At 43.3% G+C, this 12369-nt stretch overlaps 1 protein-coding gene across 1 annotated transcript in view; it reads left to right on the forward strand.

The window, feature by feature from the left end:
• PTPN14 (protein tyrosine phosphatase, non-receptor type 14) overlaps window positions 1-12369 on the forward strand; it is a 111825-nt gene that overhangs the window by 82061 nt on the left and 17395 nt on the right. Inside the window, exons 10-14 of the mRNA XM_008583162.1 lie at window positions 606-663; window positions 3238-3316; window positions 4492-5966; window positions 10698-10841; window positions 11999-12217. Coding sequence (XP_008581384.1) covers window positions 606-663; window positions 3238-3316; window positions 4492-5966; window positions 10698-10841; window positions 11999-12217 — 1975 coding nt within the window. The remainder of the gene's footprint in view (window positions 1-605; window positions 664-3237; window positions 3317-4491; window positions 5967-10697; window positions 10842-11998; window positions 12218-12369) is intronic.

Raw genomic sequence — 12369 nt, forward strand, 5'->3', positions numbered from 1 at the left:
AAAAAAAAAAAAAAAAAAAAAAAAGATGACCGGAAAGGGGGATCTTAACCCTTGACTTGGTGTTGTCAGCACCACGCTCAGCCAGTGAGCTAACCGGCCATCCCTATATGGGATCTGAACCCGTGGCCTTGGTGTTATCAGCAGCACACTCTCCCGAGTGAGCCACGGGCCGGCCCATGAAAGATTTTATTTTATACATGCACAAGAATACTCGTATAATTTTTAAAAATTCATGTAATAATGGTGATGTTTTTCAGTCTTATTTCTCCCACAGTCTTTCTATAGAAATAAGCCTCATTCTTTTAATATTACTTTGTAAAACTTATGAGGATACTTCAAAAAGTTCACGGAAAAATTGAATTAGAAGATAACACGGATCTTTCCATCAACTTTTTGAAGATCCTTTGTATTTATTTAGTATTTTTAAAAGAATAAAAAAGGAAGTTGAAATTATTCTGAACATTACCATCCAGAAATAAACAATGTTTATGTTTTGTTGTAAGTCTTAACATGTATATCCCCTTCTCTCCCTCTCTTGTCTGTCTGATCTTTTTAAGTCTGATCAGTAATAATGACCATTCTCATTTTTGCAACTTTTTGTGTAGACAATCAAATTCTCCACCCCCCATCAGACGCCAACCCACCTGGAGCCGGTCCTCTCTGGTATGTGTAAATTCTTCAGTAATCACGTAGTCTGACTGTTGAGTGTTCTTTGTTATTAATTTGAGGGCAGAGATGACTAGGGCATCATGACCAGGTGAGATCTTGTGAGAACACAAAGGACATCATTCTGCCCAGCAGGTGTTCTATCTTGGGCCATTTCGAGCATTACTCAAAGATAATAGAAAGATGTGAAGAGTTGGTTTCCCTTAAAGTTTTCTGTTTGTTTTAACTTATAAGTCTTTTATTTCTAGTTATGAGTTTTTTACACAAAATCAAAATAAACATTCTAGATGAACAGATCCTTTGCGTTTATAGGAGAATATAACTGAATTTTTTTTCATATGCAATGTACCCTATAGAGTGTCTTTAACTTGGCTTTTAAAAGGAAAGTTTTAAGGAAAATTTTTCTCTGGAAAATGAATGGACATGGACTCAGAATTTTTGAGTTGAGCCATTATATCATCACATAATAATTCCCAAGTACCCACATGAATTCTAGTAATCTCATTATCCTGCACAATATCTCACATGTGGCCCTTTGCCTTGGAGAGCTAAAGGGGTGCTTTGGTTTCTCCCCCTGGTGCATCAATAGATTTGCTCATGGCACTGTTTCTTTATTCCTCTCCTTCATTAATGTTATTTTCCTTTTCCCTTCTTTAGAGTCCAAATGTCTTACTTAGTGAGATAATTTTTTATTTATGTTCATGAAACACCTTGGAGGGCCAAGAGTTTTAAGGCTCTCTTGTCATCTGATTGCACACTACTAATCCAGAGAAGATACAGAGGCTTACCTATTTTATTTCGAAGAAGACAGTCTACAGGAAGACTGATCGGCTTCTTGGGTTCACCCTTTCCCCTGTTCTTTAGTTTTAAACCATTTCACCAAGAGTTCTTTGCAGTGGTTGAGGGTAAGACCAGATAACATTGTCTCTTGGCTTCTTGCTGATAACCAGGACTGCTGGTGGATGTTTTTCTCTTCCTCTTCTGCCCATATTTTGGCATCTCATTTGTTTGTATATTAACAGATCTGGAAATGAATAATATGTTGGTGTATATAAAGATATGAAATAAATAATATAATCCTGAAGTGGTATTTGGAGGATTAGGTATTATTGTCCTCTGCCTGTGGTGGATGTTTTTCTCTTCCTCTTCTGCCCATATTTTGGCATCTCATTTGTTTGTATATTAATAGATCTGGAAATGAATAATATGTTGGTGTATATAAAGATACGAAATAAATAATATAATCCTGAAGTGGTATTTGGAGGATTAGGTATTATTGTCCTCTGCCTGTTCAATTCGGCCAGTTCATAAACAGGCACTTACTGGATTTTTTAAAATAGTAGGAGGGGGATATAAACCACCTTGCCTTTCCATGTATTTCTATTCCCTTTTACAAATCCCTCCCCACTGTTTAAAAAAAAAAAAAAAGCCTTAAAACCAGCTGTCTAGCCATGGAAAAATTGAGTTGAATTACCTATTGCCAGGAAGAGGAAAAATATTTTAAATTGCAACTCAAAAATTAACCAAAGGGAGACTTGGGAATGTTGAGGAGAGCTGATACGGCACCTTTTCTTTAGTTCCTTGAACTACTTTTTTAGATTAGTTTAATTTCAGTTTTTTATTTTTTCTCTCTTCATCCCTTTAAATTTTTGGATCCTTGTCTTTATTATCTTCTTTATTTACCTTTCTGATGCTTAAGCATTGTTAGAAGCAGAGAAAATGATAGGCGGGTTATCTTCCCAGCTGTAAACTCTGGCCCTTCTGCTGCTGACGGATGCTGAGAAAGTCTAACCCCTGCTGGCTTTGGGCTTCTTGGTTTGTTCTCAGCTTCTCTCCTAAAAGAATAACTTTTACAATAATATCTGTAAGGCTAATGGAAACATTAGAGATCATTCTGTTTGGTGGCTTACAAACTTAAGGTCTTTTTTCACACCAAAATTCTTTCATCAGACAAACTCTTACCTGGATCCCCAATATGTGAATAAACTGGGTGATGTTTGCAGTAGGGGGAGGGTGTAGTGTGATTTGATTGACAGGATTTTGAGACCTAATGAGGTTAAATGACTCGCTCTAAATCACATTAGCGAATAATCATATAAATTTACCACTGGGCCCAGCGTAACACTAACCCTGTCCCTATTTGAGGTTGGAGTGGAGCTGTGGCCTAAGGCCATAAGCACAGCTGTGCTGATGTGGAGGAGCTTGTAAGCAGGGTTTTGCATCGGATGAAACAGGTGTCCCCCTTACTCTCCTATTTCTTAAATGGCTTATAATGTACCTGTTCTGAGTTATTCCCATTAAAGAAGGCATAGAGAATTTTGCACGTGTGTTCGAACGCAGAAAATAAATAGCTACATGCAGTCTTCTGATGGTATCCTCTGTTTCTTTCTGATCTTGAACTAACTTCTTGATTTCTCCATTGTTGGTCCTCTAGTCCCAGACTTAGTGATGAGATGGGGGTACAGATGAGAAGAGGGTGGGGTCAGGGGTGGCATGGAGAGCCACCTCAGATGGTGACGGGGACTGCCTTGTGAGAGTCGATGGCCGTCTCTGCTGTGTTCTCTGTTTCAGCCCAGGCAGCCGCTGTGCATTCTGCCACCCATGCACGTCCAGTGTGGCGAGCACTACTCGGAGACACACACTTCACAAGGTAACCCTGGCTCAGCCACTTTCCCCCTTAAGACGAAAAGTTGAATACCAATAAAGGGCAAAGAAGACTTTTTTTTTAAAAAATGGCAGAGATGTTTTCAGTTTAACTTTGTCTTTGTCTGGATGACAGTGGCCAGTAGGTTCAATTTGTGAAAGGCCTAAAATATCAGTGACCCTTGAGAAAAAAATGTCCCCAGGATTGGCTGCTCGGGGAGTTGGGGCCAGGGCAGTGAGCCAGTTCTCTTCTCCTCCTTTTGTAAATGGGCTTAGAGAAGAAAGAGAGACGGCTAAGCCCAACTGGATGTGTCCACCCTCGTTGCCAGTATCAGGAAGCTTGCAGCGGTCAGCCGGGGTCTCGTGGTGGCAGAGACTGTGGGCATCCAGAGTAACTGGAGTACACAGTCCCAACCCTTCTTCGAGCTTTTCTTCTCACCTCCCCACCTCCAGCCCCTTTCTCAGTGCACATATTGCTTCTCGGAGAAGAGGAAATCTGCTTTATTCCTCTTTTTCTCCCAAAACATCTCCCACACAAAAGGTGTGAAAAAGCCCGTTACTGTGGTAATAGCAGTTATAGAAATAACAATTAACATTTGTAGAGCAATTATGATGTGCCAGGCACTGTTATAAGTACTTGCTGTTCATTGTCTCACTTAATCCTCAAAGTAAACCTACAGGTACTATTATTATTTCCACTTTACAGATATAGAAATTAGGATACAGAGAGGTTAATGGTGGAGGTTGGATATGAAAATCAGTGTCTTTTCATCATTATACCAGCTGCATCTCAGAAAAGGAGATGGTAGAAAACCTTGGATGGTAGAAAACATTTATATGATAAACAGTATATTAAATGGATAATTAGTTTCTAATATCATCTCCTGGCCATTTTGAATCCTCTGCAGTAGAAGGTGTGAGCATGAAAACTGAGATAATTAAGACTATTTAATAACAGTACTTTTTATAATCAGGCTAGCAAAGTGACTCTGCTTCTATGGGAATATGCTTTAATGTGTTCTTTCTGTATGTTGGTGTCTCATCCAAGATAGTATCAGTTTTTCTGTGGAATATGGGGGTGGAGACCATGGGATTTCACTTTTTATGATTTATTTAAAAGTCACCCCATGAGTGAGGCAGGATGGCTTGGAGGTTCACGTCCCTTTGTTTGACTTCTCGTAGACAGCATTTTCCATGGGAACGAAGAGGCCTTCTATTGCAACTCTCACAACAGCCTGGATTTGAATTATTTAAATGGCACCGTCACCAATGGCAGCGTGTGCAGCGTTCACAGTGTCAACTCACTCAACTGCTCGCAAAGTTTCATCCAGGCTTCTCCCATGTCCTCCAACCTCAGTATCCCTGGAAGTGACATCATGCGGGCCGACTACATACCTAGCCACCGGCATAGTGCAATCATCGTGCCATCTTACAGGCCAACCCCCGATTACGAGACAGTTATGCGTCAGATGAAGAGGGGGATCCTGCATACAGACAGCCAGAGCCAGTCCCTGCGGAACCTCAACATCATCAACACCCACGCCTACAACCAGCCAGAGGATCTGGTGTACAGCCAACCGGAGATGCGGGAGAGACACCCCTACACCGTCCCTTATGGGCCGCCAGGGGGCTATGGTAACAAACTTGTCAGTCCATCTGACCAGATGAACCCGAAGAATAACACAGTACCGAGCAAGCCCGGGACAAGTGCCATCTCGCACACGGTGAGCACCCCGGAGCTGGCCAACATGCAGCTCCAAGGCTCCCACAACTACAGCGCAGCCCACATGCTCAAGAACTATCTCTTCAGGCCACCGCCCCCCTATCCCCGGCCCCGCCCTGCCACCAGCACCCCAGACCTTGCCAGCCATCGCCATCAGTATGTCAGCGGCAGCAGCCCGGACCTGGTGACCCGGAAGGTGCAGTTGTCAGTGAAGACCTTCCAGGAGGACAGCTCCCCAGTGGTGCACCAGTCTCTCCAGGAGGTGAGCGAGCCCCTGACGGCCACCAAGCACCACGGCACGGTGAACAAGCGCCACAGCCTGGAGGTGATGAACAGCATGGTGCGGGGCATGGAGGCCATGACGCTCAAGTCGCTGCACCTGCCCATGGTGCGCCACAACACCCTCCGGGAGCAGGGCCCACCCGCTGAGGGCCCTGGTGGCCATGAGGCCCGCCAGCTGCCGCAGTACCGCCACCAGAAGACGTTCTCCGACGCCACCATGCTGATCCATAGCAGCGAGAGTGAGGAGGAGGAGGAGGCCCCTGAGGTGGTGCCGCAGATCCCCGCGCTCCGGGAGAAGATGGAGTACAGTGCCCAGCTGCAGGCGGCCCTGGCCCGGATCCCCAACAAACCCCCGCCCGAGTACCCGGGACCCAGGAAGAGCGTCAGCAATGGGGCGCTGAGGCCAGACCAGGTCAGCCTGCCCCCCGCCATGGCCAGAGCCAGGGTGCTGAGGCCGGGGCCCGCCAAGGCCATCAGCGTGTCCCGACCTGACCAGCTGGCTGTCAACGGGGCCTCCCTGGGTCCTTCCATCTCTGAACCTGACCTGACGAGCGTGAAGGAGAGGGTCAAGAAGGAGCCTGTGAAGGAGAGACCTGTGTCTGAGATGTTCTCCCTGGAGGACAGCATCATAGAAAGGGAGATGCTGCTGAGGGTGAGTGCCTCTGCCCGGGCACTGCACCGCTGACAGCCACCCCATATGCACACAGGGACGTGCCAGGCTTTAGAACAGTCACTGGGCACTTAGACGGGTAGTGTTTTGTTTCACAAAATGTTAGTTTTTGCCCTTTCACATAAATCTCCCACTCTCACAGATGGCTTCTAGCAGGTATACTTGGTACAGAGTGCTATAATTGTGTTAGGACATTGTCGAGGTCAGTGTCTAGGCCAGCATTTTGCTGTGTATTCAGGGCCCAGACTTCCCGTTGTGTAAGCTGCTGGAAGGTCACCTCCCCATGACTCTTAGTGTTTTGGTTTTATAGGGGGAAGCATTTTCCCCCCAATTAGATTTTTTTTTTTTATTTACTACTTACTTGTACGTATTTGTGGGTAAAGTATGTTGTTTCAATATATGCATATACTGTACAATGATTCAATTAGATAGCATAGTTTTGTACCGAAAAGAACAACATCCCTATAGAGCTTTCCACATAGACCTGTATGTCAGGATAGCTCGCCAGTAATGTCTGGACTGGGATATGCCTAACTTTATTTTACGTTTAATACAAATTCAAGAAAATTATAGTAATTGGATATATAATTTGGAAGCTTACTATTGAGCTTCAAATCCCCATGGAACTTATTCTATCACAAATTCACACACATATATGTAAATATGCATATACATACAGACAGATACAATTATTGTGTTTGAAGACACATCCTAGTATTAGGCATGAATAGCCTTTTTTCAGAATACATATAATCTGCAGGGCCAGTTATGTCACCAGAGCAAGACTGTGCAGGTGGAAGAACAAAGTGACTCTCTCACTAATGAGAAAACTGCTGGATTGCAGGTGCTGCTTTATAAATCTCCATTGCTGCTTGTCCTGGAAATTTTCACTCCCTTAAAAAAATCATCTCATTATAACTCATCAAACCCAGCTTGATGACTTCTTTTCATTCACCACAACTGTACCACAAGCTGGGCCTTATTTTAGGAGCTCCAGAACAGTTGTAACCTTAAATTTGCTTTGATGGAGTTTATTGGCTCCTTTCATTTACAAATCTTCCTAACTCATCTTTGGGAATCAACCTGAAAAGAACAATCAAGGGCCAAAGTTGTTGTTTTGTTTTTCTATGTTTTAGCTATTTCTTTCTTTATAATTATTTTTTAATTTTTATTATTTATTATTAGCATATTTACACATCATGATTTTTCTTTATGTCCTTTACCCAACCTATCACTCCCTGAACCCCTGCCCTCCCTCTGCCCATCTCTAGTATCCTTAGGTTTTTTCTCTCCTGAAAGTTTTATAGAAGCCAAGTTCCTTGATTTATCCATAGCAACTTTGTTACTTTAAAAAACAAAAACCTTAAGAGCATTCTCAGCCTCACAGTTTTGGCCATGGGTAGAGAAGTGCGAAGAGTTTGGTTCAGGCGTAACTTTTTCCACTTGCTGCAAACCCAGAGGGAAATAGTGAAAAGATGTACCTGTGCCTGTGGCAAAGAAAAGCTTTGGCTGGGAATGGAGGGAAACACGGGGTGGGTGCCACGCTGTTGGGGGAGCTTTCCCAGCTTGAAAAAAAAAAAAAATCCATTGGTAGAAAGGGATTTTTCAACACTTCCTGGTCCCGGGCCCCTTAAAAGCAAAATTAGCATCAAGAGCCTATCAGTCTGAGCATTCAGCTCAGCTCTTTCCCCTGCCAATGAGATACTTAAGGATGTCCACGTGGTCCCATAACCTCACTTTGGTCATATTCATCCTCTCCTCTTTTTACTCCTATTAAACAAATAGCCTGTAGCCAAAATTCTGCCTGGGGTCCCCTTCTTAGAGCTCCTTGCTTTGTCACAAAGGAGCAAGGGGTTTTCTACCACTTGCTTTTTTCCTCCACATGCTGTTTCATTCCATTCACGTGGACAATAGTGACTAGCAAATTTCATCCAGTAACTTTTAGTTCAGGAACTTAATTACCCCCTTTTCTACTTCATTTTCCCATCAGTTTTTGTCAAATCCCATATGCTCAAAGCTCAGGGAGTGCGAACCTCTGCTGTGTCCAGGCCCTAGAGGGAGGTTAGGAGATTCGTTGTGAGCCAGGAGGCAGGGAAGGTGGTGACAATGCCCGTGGCTCTGAAGCTCAAGATGATTCTCCCTCTTCCCTCTGTTTTTGTTTTTGCTTTTGCTTTTTTTTTTAATGCAGAAACTCACCCCATGGCCTAAGCAGCCTCTCCACATCTCAGATACTTCTCTGTCCTCCTCCCCATGGGCAGCTTTTGCTGGCGTGAGAGAGAACGCTACTGTGGCCATCCTGGGGCCCTCTTGATAAGAAAACAATGGGAATGGGCCGGCCCGGTGGTGCACTGCTACAGTGCGCCGCGCTCCTGCCAAGGGTTCGGATCCCACATACAGACCGGTTCCCACTCACTGGCTGAGCAAGGTGCGGACGCAACACCGAGGGTTGCGATTCCGTTGCCAGTCCCGGTCCGGTACGGGCGCGACACTGAGGGTTGCGATCCGTTGCCGGACACGAAAAAAGACAAAAAAAGGAAAAAAAAAAAGAAAAGAAAACAATGGGAAACTGGAAGCAGATGGAAACCTGGGGGGTGGGGGTAAGGAAGGTATGGTGAGAATTTGCCCTATGGGCAGCTCTCCGTAATTCTGGAGCTGCTTGTCTATTTGATGGATGATTCAGGCCTGCCGCCTTTACAGCTCCTCTTTCTGGCTCCTGCTGCTGCCTCGAAGACACTTCACTAACCCCCTAACCAGAAGTCAGATCCAGAAAGGAGGAAAAACCAGGTCAGATCTTGAGTTATTTGGGTTTTTATCTCTGGTAAAAAGCTAATAGGATGAGTTGGAAGGAGCTAAGAGACATAGTTTGATGTATCACTGGGGGTTTCAGTGTTCTCTAGGTGGGTAGGAATCCTTTCCCAAGAAAGACAAGCTCATTGCTCTTTGTCTTAGGCCCAGTTAGCATCACCTTATGCAGCAGGTAGGAAGAAAGCAGAAGGACTGTCGAGAGGAGCTCAGGACCATTTTTTCTAGAACTATTGCTTTCTCAAAACTTCGGAGAGGAGTGAAATAGATTCCCAACTGAAATAGGGGACAGGAGAACAGATAATTCTGTCTCACAAAAACAAACAAATGAAGACCTCAAATTTAAATCCAAAATCTTCCCCCAGGGGGTACTTGGAATTGAGAAACCATGACCATTCTTGTGAGGATTATACCTCTTGGCTGAAGTCAAAGTGTACTTTTCTAACTTTCTCACTGTTGGTGTTCCTCTGAGATGCTCCTTTGGTTTATCCAGTGGCTGGGCCCTGTCACTGGAACAGGTGTCCTATTGGCAGCATCACTCACAAAGGCTCCATCCTGACCGTAGGTGACATTGCAGTGACCCTGAGACACATGTGAGGGTGTAACACGGTTCCCTCTACCCAGAGTTAGAGTAATCCACTAATCCCGTGTAGTCTACCAGCACATGGCTCCAATCGAGACACCTCTCTGGGAAGTAAATTTATAAATGATTAAGAGAAAAAGCCTCTAAAGGCTTGAAAAGAAACCAGGGATTAGATGACCCCTTCATCTGTGGCAGTCAAAAAAATCTGCAAATTGTTTTACTTCAATTTGGATCAAAATTTTAAACTCTGTAAAACTCATTTGTTTTACAGACGTCCCTCTGTTCTTCCCTTAATGTCTAAGACAAAATTATTTTTTAGGTAATGCTCTCAGTGGCTTGCCTGAAATGAGTCGAAAGAGATTTTTTTCAGACCTCAGTGAGTTTCATGGACAGGAGAAGCAAGGCAGTAGACCTTCCAGCCAGTGCCCCGAATAGTCCAGTTTCAGGGGAAAGGTGTGGGTGAGGACAGTGTATGGAAATCAAAAAGCCACAAGCTAGAGCTGGGTGCAAATGTCAAAACCTTTCCCTAAATGTTCTGCTCAGCCCCCAAATCCATGTTCTCCCGCAGCCTCATCACATCCAGCATGTCCACCATAGACACTGGGAGCCCTCACGTCCATTCTTCTGGCCCCCTGGATGAAGCATGAAGGGTAATGCCTGGTGGGTCATCGCAGGTGACCCCAGCCGGGTTTCGTGTTAGTGAGTTTGCTCAACCACATCAGCTGTCATTCTGGGGATGATACTACTAGGTACCCCCAGGACCAGAGATTAAATATAGGATTAACATCCTCAGTCTTAGCCCCTCAGGCTAGAAATTGAGGAAGATTTTTCTCTACAATTTATGTGTCTTGGATCTCTCAATCAACAACACAACAAGCAGTTCTACAAATTTTGTATTATTCAATCGGCGCAAAACATCCATCCTTGTGATTGGCTTCGATTATTCATGTATTCTGTTTCTCTTTTCCTTATCCTGTCTCCCTTCAGCCCTCATTATTCTAAAGTGTCTTGCACATACCTGTTTTTATTTATTTATTTATTTTTGTGAGCCCCATGGCAGGGTGTATTTGTAGGGAGTCTTTTCTCTGATTTTATTTATGTGTCTTTCTAATGAATTAATTATTAAAAATAAAAGCTTAGGAGTCCTGTAGGAACTGGCTTTCTCAACAGAGTGAGAATAATGGAGAGGCTGTGTTTGAATTTGCCCTCCTAATGGTGGTTGTATGCATTCCTTGGCTGAGGAGTTGCAGATTTGGGGAGATTAAAACACATTCCAACCCTCTTCCTGGTATTATAAACAATGAGAACATGCCTTTTCTTGCCACAAGAATCTAGAGAAGCAGAAGATGGCAGGTCTGGAGACACAGAAGAGGCCGCTGATGTTGGCAGCGTTGAATGGGCTCTCGGTGGCACGGGTCTCGGGGCGGGAAGAGAGTCGAGTTGATGCCACCCGGATTCCCATGGACGAGAGGGTAAGTGCCGGGCTTGTCAAACATGTGATTCCTTCCCTGTGGTCGGTCTTAGGATCCCAAAGCTCCCTCATTGCCCAAACTTGCTAGCACTAAGATTTGTTTGATGAATTAATCCTTCAATTTGAGATTAGGAAGATCTGCTCTAACTGTGTTGTATTAAATCAATCCTTCCCAACATCTAATGTTTCTTTGTTTCGGTCTTCCTGCTTTGTCAAGTTGGTATATCGGTACTTGCCTAAAAAGAGAGCCCCTAACAAGCCATAAGGTTTTGGTCAGGTCACTCAATTTCTTTGGGCCTCTTTCCTTTTTTGTAAAATGAGGGAGTTAAGCAATTGCTATAGCTCTCAATTCTTATGATTTTTGTCACCAGTTACCATTTCTAAGGAAGTGATTTCTTTTATCCAAGCATTCATAGAGTACTTTTAAGATCTATCCCCTTATGTGGATATAAAATGTATCTGATTTATCGATGTTGGGATAACATATTGTAAGAACTTTGGTTTTGAAAAGCAGAAAGTTGCACAATAGTGTTTAGTTTTAGTTCCTGAAATTGCTGTCAGAAGGTTAAGAAACAGGTTGCATAAATTTAATAGAGTGCTGATAACATTAGGATGTCAGATTTCTGCCAGTTATGTATCCAGTATTAGAATGTTTTTATAGCCAGAAGGGACTTTAGAGGGATCATTTAATCCAATTAATATTTTGTAATTGTAATTAGTAGTGAGGTTAGGGAAGAAAAAAGAAAGGGGGGGATTTAAGAGCTATACAACTGTGGACAAGTGTCATCTTAAAATTTAGCTCAGTAAAAGCAGCTATTTAAGTGGAGAAAAGGATATTTGCATAGTTAAGATTAATAATATCTCCTTATCATTAGGACTTTAAACAGTGATGTTAATAGCAAAAATATTGATTTTTGAATTTAAGCTTTTGCTAGTTCTTACAGATTTATTCTGTTTACAGTAGGAGTGAGGAGGAAAATGGTTATCAGACAAGAGAAATTAGCAACATGGTTAATAATGAGACCAAATAATCAAGTATTGTACATTTTGAAATCCCTTATTAACACTATCACTGTAAAGACCTTAAGAAATTTGGTTATTTTTTTGGTGTTTTTGGATAAGATAATTCAGAGAGCTGAAGATTAATTTCTGTTGCAGTTCAGAGCCTTGAAGAAGAAGCTAGAAGAGGGTATGGTGTTCACAGAATATGAGCAAATTCCAAAGAAAAAGGCAAACGGCATTTTCAGCACAGCGGCTCTTCCAGAAAATGCTGAGCGCAGCCGAATCCGCGAGGTGGTCCCCTATGAGGAGAATCGAGTGGAGCTGATACCAACCAAAGAAAACAATACAGGATACATTAATGCCTCCCACATCAAGGTAAAAAAGGAAGTATGTTGGAAGGTTTGTTATAGGTTGCAGGTTAAAGGTAAAAATGCAGGGAGAAAAAAGTGTATGTTTTGCAACTGCACCTGTTGGCTTGTGCCTCTTGGCTTGTGCCCAGACCCTTAGGAAGTGTTCTTGAACTCTTG

Source organism: Galeopterus variegatus, unplaced genomic scaffold (assembly GCF_000696425.1).
Source record: "Galeopterus variegatus unplaced genomic scaffold, G_variegatus-3.0.2 Scaffold2843, whole genome shotgun sequence".
Lineage (NCBI taxonomy): Eukaryota > Metazoa > Chordata > Mammalia > Dermoptera > Cynocephalidae > Galeopterus > Galeopterus variegatus.